Source organism: Drosophila yakuba, chromosome 2R (genome assembly GCF_016746365.2).
Source record: "Drosophila yakuba strain Tai18E2 chromosome 2R, Prin_Dyak_Tai18E2_2.1, whole genome shotgun sequence".
NCBI lineage: Eukaryota > Metazoa > Arthropoda > Insecta > Diptera > Drosophilidae > Drosophila > Drosophila yakuba.
The window spans coordinates 6,780,427-6,799,312 of record NC_052528.2 but is presented as its reverse complement, the minus strand read 5'-3'; the positions used below and the strand labels follow the sequence as shown (position 1 = coordinate 6,799,312).

The 18,886-nt window shown below is 44.1% G+C and overlaps 5 protein-coding genes across 15 annotated transcripts in view; 2 read left to right on the top strand and 3 right to left on the bottom strand.

Moving 5' to 3' along the window:
• Positions 1–523: 523 nt before the first annotated feature.
• LOC6529494 (electron transfer flavoprotein regulatory factor 1) lies at positions 524–1,346 on the bottom strand. The gene is made up of 2 exons (XM_002090460.3): positions 1,170–1,346; positions 524–1,060 (listed from the first exon to the last, which is right to left on the bottom strand). Exons 1-2 carry the CDS (start codon positions 1,209–1,211, stop codon positions 845–847), a joined length of 258 nt encoding a protein of 85 aa, XP_002090496.1. The 5' UTR covers positions 1,212–1,346; the 3' UTR covers positions 524–844.
• Positions 1,347–2,118: 772 nt separating this feature from the next.
• The window catches only part of LOC6529490 (transmembrane protein KIAA1109 homolog), a 28,788-nt gene continuing 12,020 nt past the window's right edge, over positions 2,119–18,886 (top strand). For 2 of the 9 annotated variants that reach the window (XM_039372748.2, XM_039372746.1), the window contains exons 1-13: positions 2,119–2,477; positions 5,477–5,756; positions 5,812–8,962; positions 9,020–9,223; positions 9,286–9,829; positions 9,884–10,161; positions 10,221–10,341; positions 10,806–10,901; positions 11,520–12,100; positions 16,448–16,784; positions 16,850–18,061; positions 18,153–18,317; positions 18,375–18,576. In XM_039372748.2, coding sequence (XP_039228682.1) covers positions 2,355–2,477; positions 5,477–5,756; positions 5,812–8,962; positions 9,020–9,223; positions 9,286–9,829; positions 9,884–10,161; positions 10,221–10,341; positions 10,806–10,901; positions 11,520–12,100; positions 16,448–16,784; positions 16,850–18,061; positions 18,153–18,317; positions 18,375–18,576 — 7,294 coding nt within the window. In that variant the 5' untranslated portion in view covers positions 2,119–2,354. Of the gene's footprint in view, positions 2,478–5,476; positions 5,757–5,811; positions 8,963–9,019; positions 9,224–9,285; positions 9,830–9,883; positions 10,162–10,220; positions 10,342–10,805; positions 10,902–11,519; positions 12,101–16,447; positions 16,785–16,849; positions 18,062–18,152; positions 18,318–18,374; positions 18,628–18,886 lie in introns of all 9 variants that reach the window. The other 7 variants (XM_039372747.1, XM_039372744.1, XM_002090456.4 and 4 more) reach the window with 4 other exon arrangements.
• On the top strand, positions 3,903–5,306 carry LOC26534788. Of its 2 annotated transcripts, none has more exons than XM_015197358.3 (2): positions 3,903–4,081; positions 4,166–5,306. In XM_015197358.3, the coding sequence occupies exon 2, from the start codon at positions 4,272–4,274 to the stop codon at positions 5,028–5,030; it is 759 nt and encodes a 252-aa protein (XP_015052844.1). In that variant the 5' UTR covers positions 3,903–4,081; positions 4,166–4,271; the 3' UTR covers positions 5,031–5,306. The 2 variants fall into 2 exon arrangements, with proteins under 2 accessions (XP_015052844.1, XP_015052843.1); XM_015197357.3 differs by having other exon boundaries at positions 4,162–5,306.
• LOC6529492 lies at positions 12,272–14,460 on the bottom strand. Of its 2 annotated transcripts, none has more exons than XM_002090458.4 (5): positions 14,346–14,460; positions 14,095–14,293; positions 12,830–14,036; positions 12,535–12,772; positions 12,272–12,481 (listed from the first exon to the last, which is right to left on the bottom strand). In XM_002090458.4, exons 1-5 carry the CDS (start codon positions 14,409–14,411, stop codon positions 12,356–12,358), a joined length of 1,836 nt encoding a protein of 611 aa, XP_002090494.2. In that variant the 5' UTR covers positions 14,412–14,460; the 3' UTR covers positions 12,272–12,355. The 2 variants fall into 2 exon arrangements, with proteins under 2 accessions (XP_002090494.2, XP_015052372.1); XM_015196886.3 differs by having other exon boundaries at positions 12,378–12,471; positions 14,346–14,458.
• On the bottom strand, positions 14,630–16,129 carry LOC6529491 (nucleolar protein 12). The gene is made up of 3 exons (XM_002090457.3): positions 15,676–16,129; positions 15,229–15,612; positions 14,630–15,163 (listed from the first exon to the last, which is right to left on the bottom strand). The coding sequence occupies exons 1-3, from the start codon at positions 16,091–16,093 to the stop codon at positions 14,664–14,666; spliced, it is 1,302 nt and encodes a 433-aa protein (XP_002090493.1). The 5' UTR covers positions 16,094–16,129; the 3' UTR covers positions 14,630–14,663.

The window sequence follows — 18,886 nt, the reverse complement described above, 5'->3', positions numbered from 1 at the left end:
AGCTTTCATGTTTTCGTCAGCGCGAAACGAAAAGCTCAATCAACTCGAAAACGTCGGCAGTTGTTTATCACGAAAACATGGACGGTTAAATGGTCAGCGTGTGCTCCACGTACATTTATACGTATATAGCCACTGGGGCGACCTGCGATCAGCGGTCAGATGAATTTAAATACGCAGTATTGTTAATACGCGACGGCGAGACGGCGCCCAACGCATTCGGGTATGTTGGCAGGCGAACCGAATATCTGATAGATACTTTTATCACAGCGACACATCCGAAATAGACCCAGATAAACATACCCTAGCCAGGCCCCCTTCCGGCGGAATCACTCCAAGGTCAGCGCTTAGAGGGGAAAGTGGAGATGGAACCAAAGAACGTACACCTGAAATGGGAATATGGCTAATTATTGCTATACTATTTCCAGGATGGTCATAAAACAGAAGTGATAGCATTCCAAGCATCCAAGTGTCCGAGTTTTTTTTTTATAGCAAGACACATTTGTTTTGAAATCATAAAAGTCAATTAGGTTATTCAATGACTGCTTCGTTTATTCGCTACGTCCGTTTTTCGCTTTTTTTTGGTGCCTCAATAACAAACTTTGAGTTGGACATTGACAAGACATTCGAAATTATTGTTGTGTGTTTGGGTTTGCGTTTCTTTTGGCCGAACAATATGCATATCTGTATGTATATTTTTTGGGTCTTTGTGTGCGACAAGCAAGGCGAAACGTATCATGTTCTCACGATTTTTCTCCCTCCGATCCACAGTATCAGTCCTTGAATTTTCGCTACGATTTCCGCATCGCTGCCACGCCTCCAGCCTTCCGTTTTCCGAGCCGCCCGCTTAGTCATTGTAGCTGTAGCGCTGCTTAACACTTCGGTACTTCTTCAGGGAGTACAGGGCCTCCACCTCCTTGGCCAGGTAGCGTCCTTGGGCCAGCAGGGCGACGATCTTCTTGGGGTCCTGCTCATCCTTGTGGTTCATGAAGGCATCGTGGATCTGCTTCCTGAACTTCTGCGGCCCGTTCAGGCCGGGATATTCGCGGCCCAAATACTGCAACTGCAAGTGTTTACGCAATGTCAATCGGGGATGGTCTTGATTGAACTTTTTTTTGGTTTTTTGGGTGGGTGGGGGTGCACGTGCCGCCGGGAAACTGTGCGAAACTTACGTGCTTGTAGAGGGTAATGACTTTCGAGCGCAGCTGTGACATCACCAGTGGTCAGCGGAATTGGTTTGTTTGTTAAATGCAAGTTAACAACTGAATCGCAAGAGCTTTTCTCTGCTTTGAATTTATTTTATTTGGACCGAAGTGAATCACACTTCGCTGTTTGAAAGGGACTAACGCGTAGCCGCCAGTTCCCCGTTAGTGATGGCAGTTCGAGGGCTTTCGGAAATAACTTAAACTGTCCAGTCTATGTCGTGACTCGTGAGATTTATATCTTTCCACCGTAATTTATCGGTTGACAAATTATTTTTATAGGAAGATTAAAAAAAATTTTATCATAATGACAATTATTCTGTCAGTGTAATCAGTGTTGCATATTTTCATTAATTTTTTTTTTCAATATTATCAAAAAAATATTTAATTAAAACTTGCAAACCTTTACTGTACTTTTCAAGATCACATAAACTTAAACCAAATCAAAGTAAATGTGCATTCAGATTTTCTTTTTCTTATGTTTCGGAATATGTTAATTACATATGTTTAAAAGACAGCATTACCCGCCATCATTATCAGAAACGTGCGCATCTCTGTCGTGATCCGGAACAATCGCACGACACCCGGTGTTGCCAGCCAGTTAATAACAGCGTATTGTGCATCCCTGATCGATCAGCTGTTCGCGAAGAAGAAGAAACGATGGGAGTGTTTTCGTCCGAGGCGAAATTATTTTTATTTTTTTCGCGCTTTATAGCCAGCGATTAATGAGCTAATCAAGCTTTTAACGCGAACGAGTAGTTGCAACTCTTGCTGTGATAAAAGGCAGTGCGCTGCCTCGATGAGAAACCGTGAAAAAACGAATCGAAAATTCAGACACCCGCGACCTCCGAAACAAAGTGGGAAAAATCGAACCTGTGTGCGTGTGTGTCTGCGTTCAGTTAAGTGTGTGTAGAATAGTAAATTTAATTTAAAATTAAAGAGCCCAATGTGTGCAATCCATAATCGAATGATATATACAGCCTGCGATCGGTGATAATGAGCGCGGCGATGAGCAATCGCTAATCGCGAGTGCAAAACCTGAGTAGCAGCAGTAACAACAGCAACATCAACAAAAGCAGCAGGCGAATCCAACCCACACCGCCCGCTTCTCCCCGCTCCACCCACACACACACAAACACACACAGTGCAACAGCGATGGAGGCGTTGGAAGTGGAAGACACCAGCGATGACAGCCTACCCATGGGGTTCCCAGAAGTGGGCACCTGGAACAGCACCCACAATGTCTCCTTGAACGACATGAATCTGGATGCGCGCATGGTAAGAATACGCTTCAGAATGCGATACTTAATACCCAGCATAAGGGTGTATATAATGTGCATATAATTTGATTAATACGACTCGTATGGTATGCCAGTGAATCAACCGACAACTGGCTTTATCTCCACGTTTATTGGTTGAATGGTCAAAGGGACCAGCGGAAAGCTTATCAATCAGCGGGATTTGGTCATTGACACACACATACTCCGCCGCCCCGCCGAAGATTAGACTATTGGTTTCTGGGTTGATCTAGAGCGCAAAATATAGAATAAACAAGAGAGAACGCTATAGTCGAGTTCCCCGACTATCTGATACCCGTTACTCAGTTAGTGGAAGGGAGAAGGAGAGTCTTAAACACAGTTTTTGGCGGTTTGTGGGCGTTAGAGTGGGCGTGCCAAAAAGTTTTTTGGCAAATCGATAGAAATTTACAAGACCAATACAAAAATGAAAAAATTTCAAAACATTTTTCAAAAGTGTGGGCGTAGCAGCTTTGGGCGGTTTGTGGGCGTTAGAGTGGGCGTGGCAAAAAGTTTTTTGGCAAATCGATAGAAATTTAAAAGACCAATACAAAAATGAAAAAATATCAAAACATTTTTCACACACGGCGTGGCAGTTTTGGGCGGTTTGTGGGCGTTAGAGTGGGCGTGGCAACATGAATCGACAAACTTGCGCTGCGTCTATGCCTCTGGAGTCTGTATGCTTAATCTCAACTTTGTAGCTTTTGTAGTTCCTGAGATCACAGCGTTCATACGGACGGACAGACAGACGGACAGACGGACATGGTCATATCGACTCGGCTATTGGTCCTGATCAAGAATATATATACTTTATATGGTCGGAAACCCTTCCTTCTGCCTGTTACATACTTTTCAACGAATCTAGTATACCCTTTTACTCTACGAGTAACGGGTATAAAAAGCTTCCTTTTATAATCGTCTATATTTCGGTTCCAACTTTATATTTAAACAAAGTATTTTAACCCATTTTATTAGGATCAAACGCATTTATTAGGTCAACACTAAAATTAAAATCCACTTTGCATTATGGTTTATATCCCACTAAGTAAACATTTAAAAGAATAGTAAGCCCTATAGGTTAATTGTTGATAAATGGTGCAAATTAGGTTTTTATTTAGTGATTAAGCCAGTGAAAAAAAAGTGATGCCCAAATCGTCCATACGTAAACATATTTCTTTGTTGGTAATAATTACTTTACTTCGCCTAAGTGACACAAATTATCAATAATATTACTCTGAATATGTTTGTTTATGTGTAGTACGCTATTTTGTACAATTTAATCCGAAGATAGTTAGCTTTTATATCTTTTAAAAAGTATTGTATAGAACTCTAGAAATGCTCGTTTATAGAATGATTATATTCGTTCGAGGAGCAAGAATTAGCATGAGTAAGCATAGGTTTATAAATCAAAATTACTCCGTCGTGTTTAGATTCTTTTAAAAACACCTACCCTTCAGACTTTCTTCTATTGTAGCCGTTTCATTGAGGCCATTTGTCACTCAATATATAAGACTTTTTTGGGAGTATACCACTTAAGCATTAAATACAAATTTCCGGAATCGAACGTGCACACAGAAAAGCTGTCAGGTAGAGTTTAAAAAGTCGCATTTTTCTCGTTTTCAACGCAGTCATCAAATATATCATCAAAATTTTCATTATTCCCAAAGGCAGCGTGCAATAATTTTCATGGTCTGCAGTCACCTAAGAGAATCCGAAACCTTGACAAACCTTGCAACTGCGACAATCTTCCAAGTCCTAGTCCATCCGTGGTCAAGATATGCAGGCTTTGCGAACGCTGATTCAATTACTCGCAACGCGGCATGGTCAGATTATGAGCCACGTACGGCGATCCAGTGGGAGTAGCAGCTTTCCCGAGTTGGCCTTCTTCGACGACCTCGACGACATCGAGCCGGAGGATGAGCAGGGAGCGATGGATCCTCAGTATCCCATCCTTCACAGCCGCCATACTGATCTGTTCTACATGCCGCACTGTGTGGGTCCGGCGTATCAGGGTCTTATCTCTTCAGTGGATCAGCCGTATGCCACCGCCGACTATCCGGCCGATGAACAGACTTTGGTCAAGGGGAACGATACCATTCTCGGGTCTTTGGTCGCACCTTCCGAAATGTGTGTGGTGGCTTGCCCCAAGTTGCTGGCGACCTACATGCGTCGCCTGTTCCACCATCCGTATGCCCGTTTTGGCAGCTCGATGAACTTCAGCATGATTGGACTGAGATTCAAAGACACAGATGCTGACGTAGCCCTACGCTCTTTTGTAATCTTCGCCAGCCACAATTCGCGTGAGATCATGAACAATGGTTATTGGGCGGACTTTATCAATCCCCTGACTGGACGCGCCCATTTCCGCGCCGCTCACTCCAGCCGGAAGCAGTGCTTGGAGGCCCAGCTCCTTGGGCGTGGCTTAAACTTATCCTTTGCCAATGGCTGCACAATCATTGAGGAGCAGAGTGACAAATTAACCGGATTCATTTTCACAGACACACCCTGCAAGGTCCTCGAGGCTTGGTGTTCTTAGAAGATCACGAAATCACTGCACAGCTGCTCTTTTCAATGTCTCTGATTGTGTACACATTAAAGTCCAGTTGCGAAGCCGTATCCCCTTCATACTCAAGAGGGTATTTTAAAAAATTTTACGTAATTCTTGGACCTTCTTATTTTGATTAGGCTCATGGAAATTAGTCGCACCTATGAAGTAAATTTGAATATAGTACATAATGTTATTTTTCTACAAAGATGGAAATGATAAGAAAAGCCCAAAATTGTACAGGATTTATATAAAATTTGTTTATAACTTTGAAAAATACATTTTTAAACCCACAATGGCAATTAAGTTGTATTTATTGATTTCTTAATGGCAACCAACAACATGCGCTACAATTTATTAATTACATTAATGGATATGCACGTGAATATGTATTTGTTTCTTTTTTGAGGCTTAATATCGATCTGAAATCATTTTAGATATGGTTGCTCGCCTCGCTGCTAACCACAATCACCTGGGTGACTTATATTACCTTCTACAATTCTCGAGTGATTGGGATGCTGATAACGAAGATCGCCAACCGTTGGTTCATCAAGGGCGCATACTTCAAAATCGGTTCTGTTGCCCTAAATCCGCTCGCAGGGAAGATAATGTTCCGAGACTTCGTCTATATTACGTATGACTACACAGTGCGGGCGCAGGACGGATACTTCATATTTCGCTGGTGGCGCTCCTATGTGCCCAAGGATGTCTCAGAAGGTAAGTTGGCATTACAAAGTAACTGGACGCCCTTTTAAAACCATTATTTTTATAGATCTTTCTCATTCGGACACGCGACTTTCGGTCCAGTTAAATGGCTACGAGCTGCATATATACAACAGATCGGATTTGTACGACACGCTGGAGAAGACCTTTGGTCTAGAACCATCGCTGCTTATACCGACAGATGCGGCCAGCAATGAGGAACGAAACAAGCTCAAGGAGCACCACATGAACCTGGAAAACGCAAGACAGAGCCAAAGGATTCAGAATGTAAAGAACTCGGAGGCTATGCAGGCCACCACCTGGCGGGACTTAATACCAGTAATTAAAATTGACGTCTGCTCCGGTCGCTTTGTGTTTGGAAACCGATTAACGCCAACTACACTATCGATTTCCGTAGAGGAGGCCCATTGCACCTACAGTACCAAGCCAGCTGTCTGTAGATTGGATCACTTTATGCACTTTGTGAAGGCCAAAGTCGAAAATGCGAAAGTGCTCTTCTGTCCGAGTCCCAAGTATACGGGTTTGATTGATGAACCACCACGATATATGGGCGAGGGCTTTGTAGTGATGATGTCCAATCAAATGGATCTGTATTTCTACATGGACGAGCCAGGAGTTGTGCCGGAACATCCTGTACAGATTGTCCTGCCCAATGGTGATGTTGTAGAGCCTTCGCCTCCGGTCTGGGGCATAAATGCAAGGTGTCTCAGAGGCACTGATTTCAGCTATGGACCTTGGGCAGACCGTCAAAGAGATCATCTGTACAAGTATTTTTACCCTTCAGATTGGAAGCAGGCGGAAGTTACTCCCACACCCCAGCCAGGAGAACTTCGCAGTTATCAATCCTTTGATGTGACATTATGCGTGCTTAATGAGGCTACTATTGACATACTCTTTTCCAAAGAAAAAGAGACGAACGCAATGCACATTACCGTGGGACCTGCTTCATATGTAGAGGTAACAATTCCCTGGGTCACGCAACCCGATGGTTACACGTCGAAGATCCAGGGACAGCTTTTCCACGTGGAGGCCACCACATCACTGCAGTATCGCAGCTTGGCAGAGTTTGAGTCCTTAGAGTACAAGGTGCGCATACACTACCCGACCAAGTGGAACGCACCACAGGATTGGAGCATTTCTCTTTCCGGCTGCAAGACGAGTGCTTTCATAGTGTACAAACACAAGTGCTTCTTTCAGGATCTCATCGAGGATTGGGCTAATAAGGCCAGGCCGGATATACTCAGTTTTGTCCCGTATACCTGTAACTTTAGCATCCGGCTGCATGAGTTCGAAATTCTTATGCTTTGCAACGAGTACAATTGGATCGATTGCAGTAGTGCCAACCAGGAGAACAATCATTTGGCTTTCTGTGGAGACGTCTTTGAGATGAGTTTCGCCCTGCCCTTTGACGATTTTCTGCCCAAGACGGTTACTCTAAAGTTTTGGATCCACGGAGAGGGTTTGGATTTGAGCTTATACGTACCGGAAGTCTCCTCGGTGCGTCCTATTGTTTTAGCCATAGATGAGAACGCAAGACTGCTGACCAGGGAGGGCAAACTCATCCGGCGCCCAGAGTTGTACTCCAAGAAGTGGCGCAAGATTTGTCAGCGCTCTGCCGGTTGGATTGACTGCTGGGCAGTGCCTATTCTGGCACTGTCAATTCAGTACGTCTATCATCCTGTTCCACCATTAGGACCAGATCCTCAAGCGGATATAACTACGCCAGAAAAGGAGGAGATCTTACTGAGTCCTATGCGGATACCGAAAGTTAGAAAATCACCAGTTAGTAGCTGGCAGCAGCCACCAGAACAGTATAGTAAGTTTGATCCCGGAACGCTGGCCGCGGACCATGTTACTGTGGAACTGGAGATTGGTAGTTCCGTGCTTATGGCTTATGGGAATGTGCTGCGAAACTTTATCAGCCTGAAGGAAAATATTTTCGGAGAGGATCAGAATTTCACGGACATGGAGCAATCCAATGTAAATATGAAGGAGCCCGGAGCTGCCCAAGTAAATCCCAAAGATCAACTTCTAGCCAAAGAAAAAGAGCTGGCCAATAAATCCATTTCAGAGACTCAACCGCCCGAGGAAAAGCGCAAACCCTTCGATCCTCGTCTATATCGTCCCCTGGAGGTGATGGTCTCTGTTATTGTGCATGACATTCAAGCGCACGTAATGAAGAATTGCAATGAAGATGATCCGCCATGTCCAGTGGTCCTAATTGAAAGATTCGGCTTCGAGATGAATAAGAAGTATCATGAAACCACTCTGCAAGTACTAGTTAGTCCGTCGTATTTACTGACCTCGGATTGCCTGCAACGGTCACAGAGGGAGCAGCATATTAACCAGGGTCACCTAATGCTCTCCGCAGTCCAGGTCAGAGGTCATGCCATGTTCAGCAATGAGGGCTGTGCTCTGGACGAGGACACTTTGGAATACTCCTGGCTCGTGGAAGTGCAGTTGGGCAAACTTACCGGAAAGCTTACCCTTCCACAGCTAGTAAACGTCGTTACAGGTCTGGAGACACTTATACTCTTGGCCATTGATCCGGAGAACTGTTTAAAGTCACCTAAGACAGTAAGAAACTGCCATCACGGAGTGCCCAGCAATTTATGCCCTCAAACGAAGGAAGAGAAGAAATACAAGTGTCCCTCCTCCGAGGATATAAAATATAAAATGACTCGCGTTTCGGTGGATGCAGTGGATGTATATCTGATAGAAAGTGGCACGGCGTTGCATGCCTGGATCTCTCCTATTCGTTTGGCCAATTGTAATCTTCACGGCCAGCGGGTAAAGTCGGGGATCTCTGGGTTGCTGCCCTCCATTCTATTGCGTTTGTTCATGCTCCACACGACGAACTCGACATTCAACACCAACACTACGGGCAGTAATCGTTCAGGCAAGTTAAGACGAGCCGATCAGGATTCTCTAAAGTCCCAGGATGTAGGGGGATCCCATTACGCTTCGCATGGAAAGGCCGGTAAGCGAAGCTCGAACTCCTTCTCACGGCGAGATTCTCGCGAGGAGGCAACTCGGAAGCTTAGGGGAAGTTTTTCGGAACCACATACCAAGCGTACACCAGAAACAGAGATATCCGAAAATTGGGTGGAGGTGGGCTGCACTTCGCTGGGTCCTATTTTGTTGGAGGGAGCTTCGGCTCTACCCATTCCGGATCACGAACTGCATCTCGTGCAGCACAAGTAAGATTATCATTTATGTCGTAGCCTATTGATTCTAATTTGGTGTTTACCTTACAGCTTTCTGCGTGAGCACGATGCCAAATTTAAGCGACTGTGGTTCCTGTGGTCCAATAATGGAAGTGCATTGTCCTCTGGCAGTGAGATCTCACGTTGTGGCTGTATCGGTGGATGTGCCTTTTTTGGAAGCAATCGAAATGGACAAAAATTCTTCAAGCCAACGGCACAGGATGCCCATGATAACTACAATATTGCGCGATACTTGTGAGTAAAATGAAATTTTTAAACGGAGTGTCTAAATCTAATAAATACACGTACAATCTTAGCATCATCAACAACAATAAGGACTTTGGTTTCGGCGAAAGCATTCTGCACCAGGGTCAACTTGTCTTCCACACCCCGCCCTACAGTCTTCATTGTGTTTCCCTGTACGACACAGCCGATTTTAATGGCAAGGGCCGCCTGTACAGACCAGCTGGAGATCTGCGGAATGGAAGTCTGAAGAAGACGGATCTCTGCTCTTTACCCGATGGCACCAAGTTTAAGATCGGGGCGAGTGGAACAACTGGAGTTGAGAAACCTGAGCCCAACTGCCGAAACAAGTCTCGAGAGAGCATTGGATCACCGAATACGTTGGAAAGGAGGACCAAGCGGTATCCGTGTACTAGACAAACTTCCGTGGAGGTACCCTACGCCCGCCTGCTGGATAGTCCCTCCAAGAAGCTGCAGCTGCAGCACGAAGCGTCTGCCGGCGACGCGGGAAGTAGCCATCGACGTGGCTCGGATTCAAACAGGCTGCGGGTTTCACCACCTAAGACTAGCATTTCCGACTCCAGACTGACAGGGGATGTCCTCGATGATGAAACAGAGGTACGGCACAATGAAAATGTTGTTATATTAATTTTAATATATTGTTCTTTGCAGATACCGGATGAAATGTCGCACTCGGCTCCTCATTCACATCCGCTGGAATTTGAAATTGCCGATATTGCGCTTCATGTCCAAGGACTAGGTGATCACCTCCCACGAGAGGTGCAGCGCACTATATCTTTGACATCGGAGAACCCCTCAGAGATGTTCTTCTCCGCCGAAGAAGATATATCCAATGTAATGTCTCAGCGGGGATCTATGAAGCAGCGAAACAGTGTAAATAGTGGATCCGTAGTGCTGTCTGGAAAGAAGCGATTCTCATCGGATCTCAGGTGCCTAATTACAAGTTATACCCACAATATTTTGGCTAACAGTATTTATTTAAAACTAGCATTGGAGCGCAAAACGATAATGGAAGTCACACATTACCCACATATCGCAGCGATCTAGAAATCCACGCTCCCGACGGCAACAAAACACTTCCAAAGCGCCCGCAGAGCACCACAGAACTGGTAAAGCTTATACATGAAATACTCAAACACCTCGGTTACGTATTTAATAATGTTAGGCCGATTTACTCAGTGAATTATCTACACGAAGCGCGTTTAGCTTTGCTGCTTTGGGGTCAATTTTGACTCTGTTTTTCACTGAATTCCATATCACCATGTTTTAATCAAGGCGGCAATTTACCCAATTCGAAATATTATGCGATTCGAGTCTATTACAGTGCATGCTTCGCTCTTTAAACATAAGTCTATCTATAAATTTACTTTAAATAACTTTTGAGCAACAATTTTTTAATATTGGCTTGCACTTTAAAGCAAAAATTGAGAAACTGTTGCTAATTTTGTTCTACTGTAAGCCACACCTAAAATCTATTCCTTTCCTCAACTCGATTCATCTTTAAAATCCAAAATCAATTTATGAACTAACCAAATCGATATAAAAACCAAAACCTAAATCAAAAATCACCCAGAACGAAGACGCGAGACGCATTCACGGTCTTGCTACACCAATACGAAAAATAACAAATATCTCATCTCGTCCTGAGTACCGACATTTTGTTCATGATGTGAGTAGTTCCTAGTACCAACAACAAGCAACCAACCAACCTCTTCTAACTAACAAGTAGCTTAACTAAACTGAAATTCGAATGCTAGTCTGTTCTGAAAAACCCTATGTATCTGTAGACTGTTCTTACTTTATAAGTTAAAAAAAATTGTATAACAAATTCACGATGATCTCGATGATTGCATGGATGGTCAGTATTAGTGCATGAAAAGTCTATAGCTCCGATCCTATCTTACATAATGTTATAAGCTTTGAATCTGAAAGGTGTGGGTTAATACCGGCATCAATCCACAAAAAATTCAATTTCGATATGTTTTGGTTCTCAAATTAGTATCATTTGTCAGCTTTCTCCTTGTTTTGAAAACTTAACTGTTGACTTATCTGTTCGTTATAATGTCAATTCGAACAACTGAAAGTGATTGCAAACTGACTTTAAATCTTTGCATTTATAACGCAAAAATCGACCAAAATCTTTGCTGCACTTCAACAAATAGTTTCTCACAGTTTTTTTGCTTGTGTCCTTTGAACTGGCTATTTTAGTTGTAGAAGCCGAAAATAAATTAACTTCGTATTCCACTCAGAATATATCTAATAATCTGTTGTCATATTCATTCTACAGGCCGATTCTCGTGGCTCATCGTCTGGCACCCCATCACTGTCTTCCAACTCTTTCATATCGGCCATGTCTTCACAAGAGGATGTGGCATTGGTGAATCTGCACCAGCAGGTCAACAGGCCAATTATCGACTCACCCTTGCTGATGGCCAGCTACCTAAACCATTTGTCGCAGGTGAAGTGCTTCAACTGGAATGGATGTTCCTTTCCCTTGGGTCCAGATGTATTCTCTACTCCACTCTTCTCGGAGAACGAAGACGGTGGATTGACCTACATTGGCAGCAAGATGCTGCCCCACTTTGATCTCTACTCCTGTTGGCGGGAGATTAAAGTGGTTCCTCGATACGAAAACGCCACTGGTAGCAACAGCTCGGCCACTTTTATGGGCGGACCCAAGTCTCATCCCTGGGACCCCAGTGTGCTCCTAAAGGAGGAGGAATCGGACAAGACTACAAACGGTTTTGACGATGGAGAGTTTATGAGTCTGCAGGCGGAGGGAGGAGCGGTCTGTACCTCGGTGGTGGCCAGGCTAAAAGGTCAACTGAATGTCTTCCTTACCCCGCTTCTGCTCGAGGGATTACAAAGGTAAGTGGCGATGATAATAAGATAAATATTTCATTATTAGCTGAAAATCGGAACAAGAGCCTACTTTTGATAACGAGCTCACAACTGAACCTTGCTATAATCTCGGCAATTGCGATTCGTATATTGCCTTGAATTAAAGCAAAAAATAATGGAATAACAAAGTCGCAGTTCTCGTATTTCCGGTTTATCATTTTATGGGTGCATATAAAAAATATACAATGGCGTTTATCAAGTATAGCGTAAAATATAAATAACTCAACTTCGCTTGAAGCGCAAATGGGCAAGATTGGACTCCCTCAGCCCGGTATGGGCATTAATCCGGCCACCCTGATCCCGCGGAAAAGAGTCCATTAGCTTCTTTATATACGTTTCTTTGGAGTTCTAATTGCATAAAAATATATATTCTATAAGGAGGTGTGTGGTTTCCCACTCACCTCGGGGGAGTCATCAGTGTTCTTATTCTCGCGTTTTTCTCTCCTGTATTCTGAATCCATATTGAATTCCTCCATTGTTCTGGGCACCTCTTCGGTGAGTTTGTCCATGTTTAACGCTTCGCTTTCTTTTCGATCCTCAAGCAATCGACGTTCGCCACGATCGTTTTCACTTTGTATGTAGTCGTTCTGCATTTGAATTAAATAGCGTTGTGGATCCCGAGCATTATTGGCAATAAAACTTTAATAAGAAATATACAGAAAATGGCATGGGAACAAAAAATCGTAGGTATGTTACCTTTCGCTATCGAAGAGATGTTCCTGCTTGGGCAGATTAGCGTTTGGTGGCATAAGCTCATCCTTGATATTCGTCTGCTTATCATCTTCATTGTTCACGTGCACCCCAAATTGCTTCTCTGTTTGTTCTCTTTTACGATGTGATCTCCTGGAGAGCTGATGGCTATCGTAAGGATCAAGTAGGGCTGCTTCATCCGCTATCGGTTCGTTTTCACGTCCGTCGACTTTCTGATTCCGATAAAAAAGCTGTTCATCTTGATGCAAGCTAGCTGGATGTCCATCATCGAAGTTTGCCAGATGTTCTTTATCAAAGTTATACAGATTTTGTGAATCGAAATTAGCCTGACGCTCCTGCTCTAAATTCCCCAGATTGTTAAAATCAAAGTTGGGCTGATATTCCTGTTTTAATTTAAACTGATGTTCTTGATGCAAAGTGGGCTGGCTTCTCAGCTTTAAATTTGTAGATTGTTCTTGATCTAAGTTGGCCTGATCTCCCTCTTGTAATTTGCCTAAATGTTCGTGCTTCAAGTTCACGGGGTAATCCTGCAAGAAATTTTGACGACCATATTCCTTTTTCAAACTAGATTGATGTTTCTGCTCTGAATTAAGCTTGCTATCCTTTCCTAAGTCGAACAGCTGACCTTGCTCCAAATGGGCTTGATTTTCTAAGCCTATGTTGCCGTCAAACTCCGAACTTGATAGACCCATGTCTGCATCATTCAATAGTTCACCTTGATCATTCAAGGCTGGTATGAGCTCCTGACCCAGCTGCGCATTTCCAGCTAACTCCCGCCCTAAAATATCCTGATCCTTAAGTTTGCTTCTACTTTCCTTGCCTCTTGATTGCCTGCTGGCGTGGCACAGAAAGTCATCTGCCTCGCATTCAAAGTCATCTTTAGGTTTCTTGCACTTCTTGTTTTTTGGCTTCGGATATCTGGTAGTTTCAGTTATCAGATCGTCGTCCATATAGCCACCGGATTTTGGCTTGCAATTGTCGTATCCGTTTTTAGGTGGGCACATTCGAGTGGTTTTAGGCGCATAACTGCTTTTCTTTGAGCAACGCCTGGTGGTCGGACAAGTGGGTTTCTTGGTGCACAAAGCAGGCTTCATTTCTTCGGAATCCTCTTCATCCCGGCAGCCATCATCGAGACCAACATCCTGCTTGCGTATATTGGCCACCGCTTGTCTACCATGGGTTCTTTGACTTGCTTTCTTTGAAAAGTTTCAGTCGGTGACAATGAAAGACCATCTGCATTGATTACTTACCGTCAGAATCGACATCTTCATCTCGACTAAGCCGCTCATCAAGTAGCTTGTCCAAGGAGTTAAGATCATCTAGGGTTAGATCTTTAAGGCTCTCCTGAACCTCAGCATCGGAAAGACCATTAGTTAGGTCGGGGTAGTCGGCAGGATCGGCCAAGTGAGCAGTCAGGACACTTAGATCCTTGGTATCCGCCTGGGATTCCTAGAGTACCAATTATACAATACCGTAAAAAGGCAACTAACCATTACCTTACCACAGGAAATGCATCCAGCACTAAAGGATTAACACTGCAAATTAAGCAGATCCCAAGCAGAAACATTTTCTTATCGATGTTTTTTTTTAACTGAGCATAATTTCAAAGCCTTGTTGGTTAAACGCTTAATTAAGGTTAACTTAAATTAAATTTCAAAAATACGCATTGTTGAAAATTTCGCATTTTATTTTTAAGTTGTTCTCAGAGTAATCTTTCAACGATTACTTAGTCAACATTATCAATCTAAAAGAAAGTCAAATGAATCTCATTGGATTGGATTGCAACTTATTTAAAACCTATGCCTATTCTAAATGTATATTAACTCTTTTGTTTGGGTGCTATTTTTTTGGCTAGAGCTGTTTGTTGATCGTTGCTCTTCTTTTTAGGCTTTTTGGCCTTCTTGATGCCGTCGACTTTGACCCCCCGATACTCGGACTTCTTTTTTTGACCAGGAGTTGCTCCCTCTTTTTTTGAACTACCGTTCTCCTTTCCCTTCTTCTTGTCAAGCCGTTTTTTTGCGCCAGCCGAATTCTGGTTCTTAGCCTTGGTCTTTGAGGACGTTTTGGATGCAGCGGAGGCGGCGGCAGCGTCGCGTACTTGTTTGGCACCGAGTTTTTTGACTTGATAGCGCTCCACGTTGATAGGCCTATCGTCCAGAAGCGTCTGATTCAGTTCAAGCGCTAATCCCACAGCATCGGGCTTTTGGAAACAGACGTATGCTACTCCTTTGCAGCCCTTGTCGCCATCCTGCAGGCAGCGTATGTAGTCTATCTCGCCGCAGCTGGAGAAGATCTCGCGCAGCTGCTCCTCGGTGGCCGCTGGATATTAGATTTAATGTTAGCATGTAGTTAAAACTACTCAAAAGTCAAGGAACGATACTTACAGTATTTTAGGCTGCCCACGAATATGGTTCGCTTGGCATCCTTGTCACTGGGCTGCTGATCCGCTCCCTGGCCAAAACCCTCCGCCTTAGCCGCGGGAGTAACCCGCAGGTGATTTTCCTTGAACTCGGTGCCATTCAGAGACAGCGCTTGCTGGGCAATCTCGGGGTTCTGGAGCACCACGTAGGCGTTTAGGGAGCCGGCTACCTTGCGCTGTTTGTGCTTGAAAAGCTGCTTGCCACCGGCGGTGCGAAGACGGATGGATTGAACCAACCCATAGGGTTGGAACAATTTCACCAGCTGGACGCGTTTGGTGTTTATGGGCAGATTGCCCACGAAAACGGTGGATGCCTCGTCTGCAGGATTGCGTTCCCACTTAACTCCTTCTGTGGGATAGAAATGTTGAAATTAATTTATATAGGGGGATATGGTTTATCTATTAACCTTGCCTTCATTCTTGTTATTGGCTTTGGCTTTCTTAGCCACTTTTCCTTTTGCTTTTGCCTTTGGAACAGTCGTTGGTTTGTCCTCTGCCTTTTCCTTTATGATGGCCTTATCCTCAACTTTGCCTTGGGTTTCTGGTTCCTTCTTGATCTCCTTGGGTTCTAGTTTATTCTGTTGCTTCTTCAGCTTCTGTGCCTGCTTTTTGGCCTTCTTTTTTTCGATCTTGGCCAAGTCCTTCGCGGACAATTTTTTGGGACTGTCTTGTACGGCGGCCTTTACTTCATCTTTTGGCACTTTAACTGCCTTCTTTTTGGGCTTTGCTTTCGATTTCTTGGTCACTTTACCATCCTCCACAACGCCGGGCTCTTTTTTAATCGGCTTTAACTCAGCTTTTTCTGATTCTTTGGCTTTTGGTGTTTTCATTTTTGCACAAATAGATCCTCCTTACCAATAATATGTTTTTCTACACGTGTGACCCAAAAGTGTGACCGTCCATGGTCCGTTAAAAATACCATCTATTCGAAAAATTAATACTAAAATTTTAATCAAAAATATATACCGAATTTACCGTTTTTATGTTTTAAATCACAAATTTTATGTTAATCTTAATAATATTCCAAAAATTTTAAATTAATATTTTTGGCTAGTTGAAGTTCGAACAAAATATTTAAAAAATGTTCTGGAATATCGGCAGAAGTTAGTGAAAAAATTAATAATAAAATAATATATATATTTTCAAATTACTTCCCCTTTTTTAATGGTGATTGTTTTCTCCAGAATGGTGGAGGCCGCCGTCCCAACAATTCAATCAATGCACCTGCTCTCGGTGGTGAACTTCATCCACACCTCCTGTATCGCCAAGGTGAACAACGACAATATCCTGAAGCGGGATCAGAGCTTGAGCTACTGGTCGCAGGTTCACTCGAACTCCAAGCGATCCACAACTGAAAGACATCTTCAGGGCCCCGGGGACTCGTTCCTCAGCGACGTATATGAGGAGAGTATTTCCACCAAAACTCAGGGTCTGATTGTCTTGCCGAAGGTCAGCATCACCATGCTGCAGTCCTCCATTGTGGAGGAGATTATCTCAGTGGCAGCTTTGGATAATGTACAAGTGAGTATATTAGCCCACAATGCTTGATTGATAAAATTACCACCAATTTGCTATCTTTTTTATAGGATCTAAGCTGCGTGTCACTGCTCACCTTTTACATGGAGGGCATCTCCACGAAGTTCCACCTGGGAAAGACGACGCGTGCGTCCATGCACAACGTCTACATTCAGCAAACGGTCCAGTCCGGAAGCAGTAACAAAAAGGGTGGCATCATGAAGGGCACACGAGCTCTTTTGGCACATCTTTCCTCGCAGACGCGCCCCGACAATGTTCAAGGAGAGCCCATTCTTATTGAGACATCGGAGAAGCAGTTGGAGGAGCTGGTGATAACGTTGGATATCGGAAGAGCTCATGCGCAACTGCGACGCCTGAAGACAGAAGGGCAGTCCTGCACCCAGGACTCGCCCATCATTGTCACTGCCATTCCAGAACACAAGAGCAAAGTGCTGTTTGAATGCCTGAAAATGCCGGAAAGCACGGGCATCGAAAGCATTGGCTACATTATGTTCGAGTGTGGCTTGGAGGGCGTGGGTGTGAAGATAGTTAAGCGATCGCACTTTGAAAAGTCCGAAAACAGCAAAGAGGAGTTGGCTGAAATGGCGGGAGCTGGTGCGGGAACCGGAACCTCCGCGGGGGGTTTCAATCTTAATGATTTGGTGGGCCAAGGAGACGGAGCCACAGGTTCTGGAGATGGAGGAGCCACTTCGAAAGCTGAAGCCGCATGGAGGTTGATAACAAAAAAACCGCCTACACCCAAAACTCCGAAGGAGAAGTTTCAACCTGCTACAGACAGCAGCATTGCGGCAGAAACCTCTGGGACTGAAAAGGGAAAATCCACACCCAAACCTCCAGATGAAGACGTGGAAAAAGGAACCAACACATCAAATGCTGTGCCAGGAGCCCAAAATCCAACTGCAGGGTCAGGAACCAACCCCAAGGATAACTACGACAAGGTTCTGTCAAATGTCAAGGAAACGGATAAGACTTCCTCGTGTGTGATTGAACTAAAAGCGGTTTGGTTCAACTTCGCCGCACCACCTTGCGTGCCTATTACCCGAAAGATTGATCTGACTCGACTGGACTGGAATCTCTTGAGCACGGCCTCTCCGGCCATCACCGCATGGATGAACCCCAGTAATCGACTGGCCATGAAAATAGTATCCTTGATGAAGGCTCTTCACACGAGACAAACGGCAGTGGCTGCTTGTCTTATGGCGGAGGCCATGGACAACGAGAAGATCCAGAGAAACCCCAAGATCAAGAAGGTAACAAAAGAGGTATAAAGGTTTTTATACAGCAGTACAGCCTATAGACCAACTCACTTTTTAAATCTTCCGTATTAATTTATTTTATTTAAATGATCTGCAGAGTCGGTACGCCAATAACTACACGTTGCTGTCTAAGACGCTGCAGGAGGATCCCAGTTGCCAGCTCTGCTACATCATGCAGAAGTTGGTTCTCGATGAGGGCGTTCAGAGGATAGAGACGATATTCAAGCAACACGATGTTCCACATCTGAACACTCTCAGACAGGTTAGTAATTGCGCTGAATATTACCTTTTAGACTTGGTAAATTTCCATTTTTTATAGGGCATTATTGTGCTGAGCCGGCAGTGGAAGAATACTCTTTACAATCCGATTCTGTTTGAGCATCAGTACAAGAACAAGCTGGCGCGACCCATTAACGTGACCTTTTCGTTCCCGCAAAACGAGGAGGATGCGGAGAATGATGAGTGCGAAGGTGATGTTGAAATGGGCGCCTTTGCCGGCGTCGGCGAGAATCCGGAAGAGAGTGAGAATGCATTATTACTTGGGCAAACACAGCATCATCGAACTCACATTGGTATTTTCTTGATTAACGCTCTCCTCCCGCCGTCTGTGGCGGGTGGTTATCTCCTTTTTTCATAGATTTATGTATAGTTATAGACTCTTTCTATATTTCCCCCTTCCTGCATGATGCACTTTGCTCGTTTTTTAACCAAATTGAATGATTGTGTCCGTATAAGTGCGAGCGTGTGTTGCTTAGATCTGATATCTACTACCTTCCATTTTCTTTTGTAAATACTTTTCCCACACAATTGTTATCCACCGCTTTGAGTGTT

Coding starts and splice junctions, on each gene's coding strand:
- LOC6529494 (XM_002090460.3), bottom strand. CDS start 1,211: ATGTCACAGCTGCGCTCGAAAGTCATTACCCTCTACAAGCAC. Junction 1,061..1,169: donor TCATTACCCTCTACAAGCAC/GTAAGTTTCGCA, acceptor AAACACTTGCAG/TTGCAGTATTTGGGCCGCGA.
- LOC26534788 (XM_015197358.3), top strand. CDS start 4,272: ATGCAGGCTTTGCGAACGCTGATTCAATTACTCGCAACGCGGCATGGT.
- LOC6529492 (XM_002090458.4), bottom strand. CDS start 14,411: ATGTTTCTGCTTGGGATCTGCTTAATTTGCAGTGTTAATCCTTTAGTG. Junction 14,037..14,094: donor TGAAGATGTCGATTCTGACG/GTAAGTAATCAA, acceptor TTTCAAAGAAAG/CAAGTCAAAGAACCCATGGT. Junction 12,482..12,534: donor ACACTGATGACTCCCCCGAG/GTGAGTGGGAAA, acceptor TTATGCAATTAG/AACTCCAAAGAAACGTATAT.
- LOC6529491 (XM_002090457.3), bottom strand. CDS start 16,093: ATGAAAACACCAAAAGCCAAAGAATCAGAAAAAGCTGAGTTAAAGCCG. Junction 15,613..15,675: donor AGCCAATAACAAGAATGAAG/GCAAGGTTAATA, acceptor TCTATCCCACAG/AAGGAGTTAAGTGGGAACGC. Junction 15,164..15,228: donor CGTGGGCAGCCTAAAATACT/GTAAGTATCGTT, acceptor TCTAATATCCAG/CGGCCACCGAGGAGCAGCTG.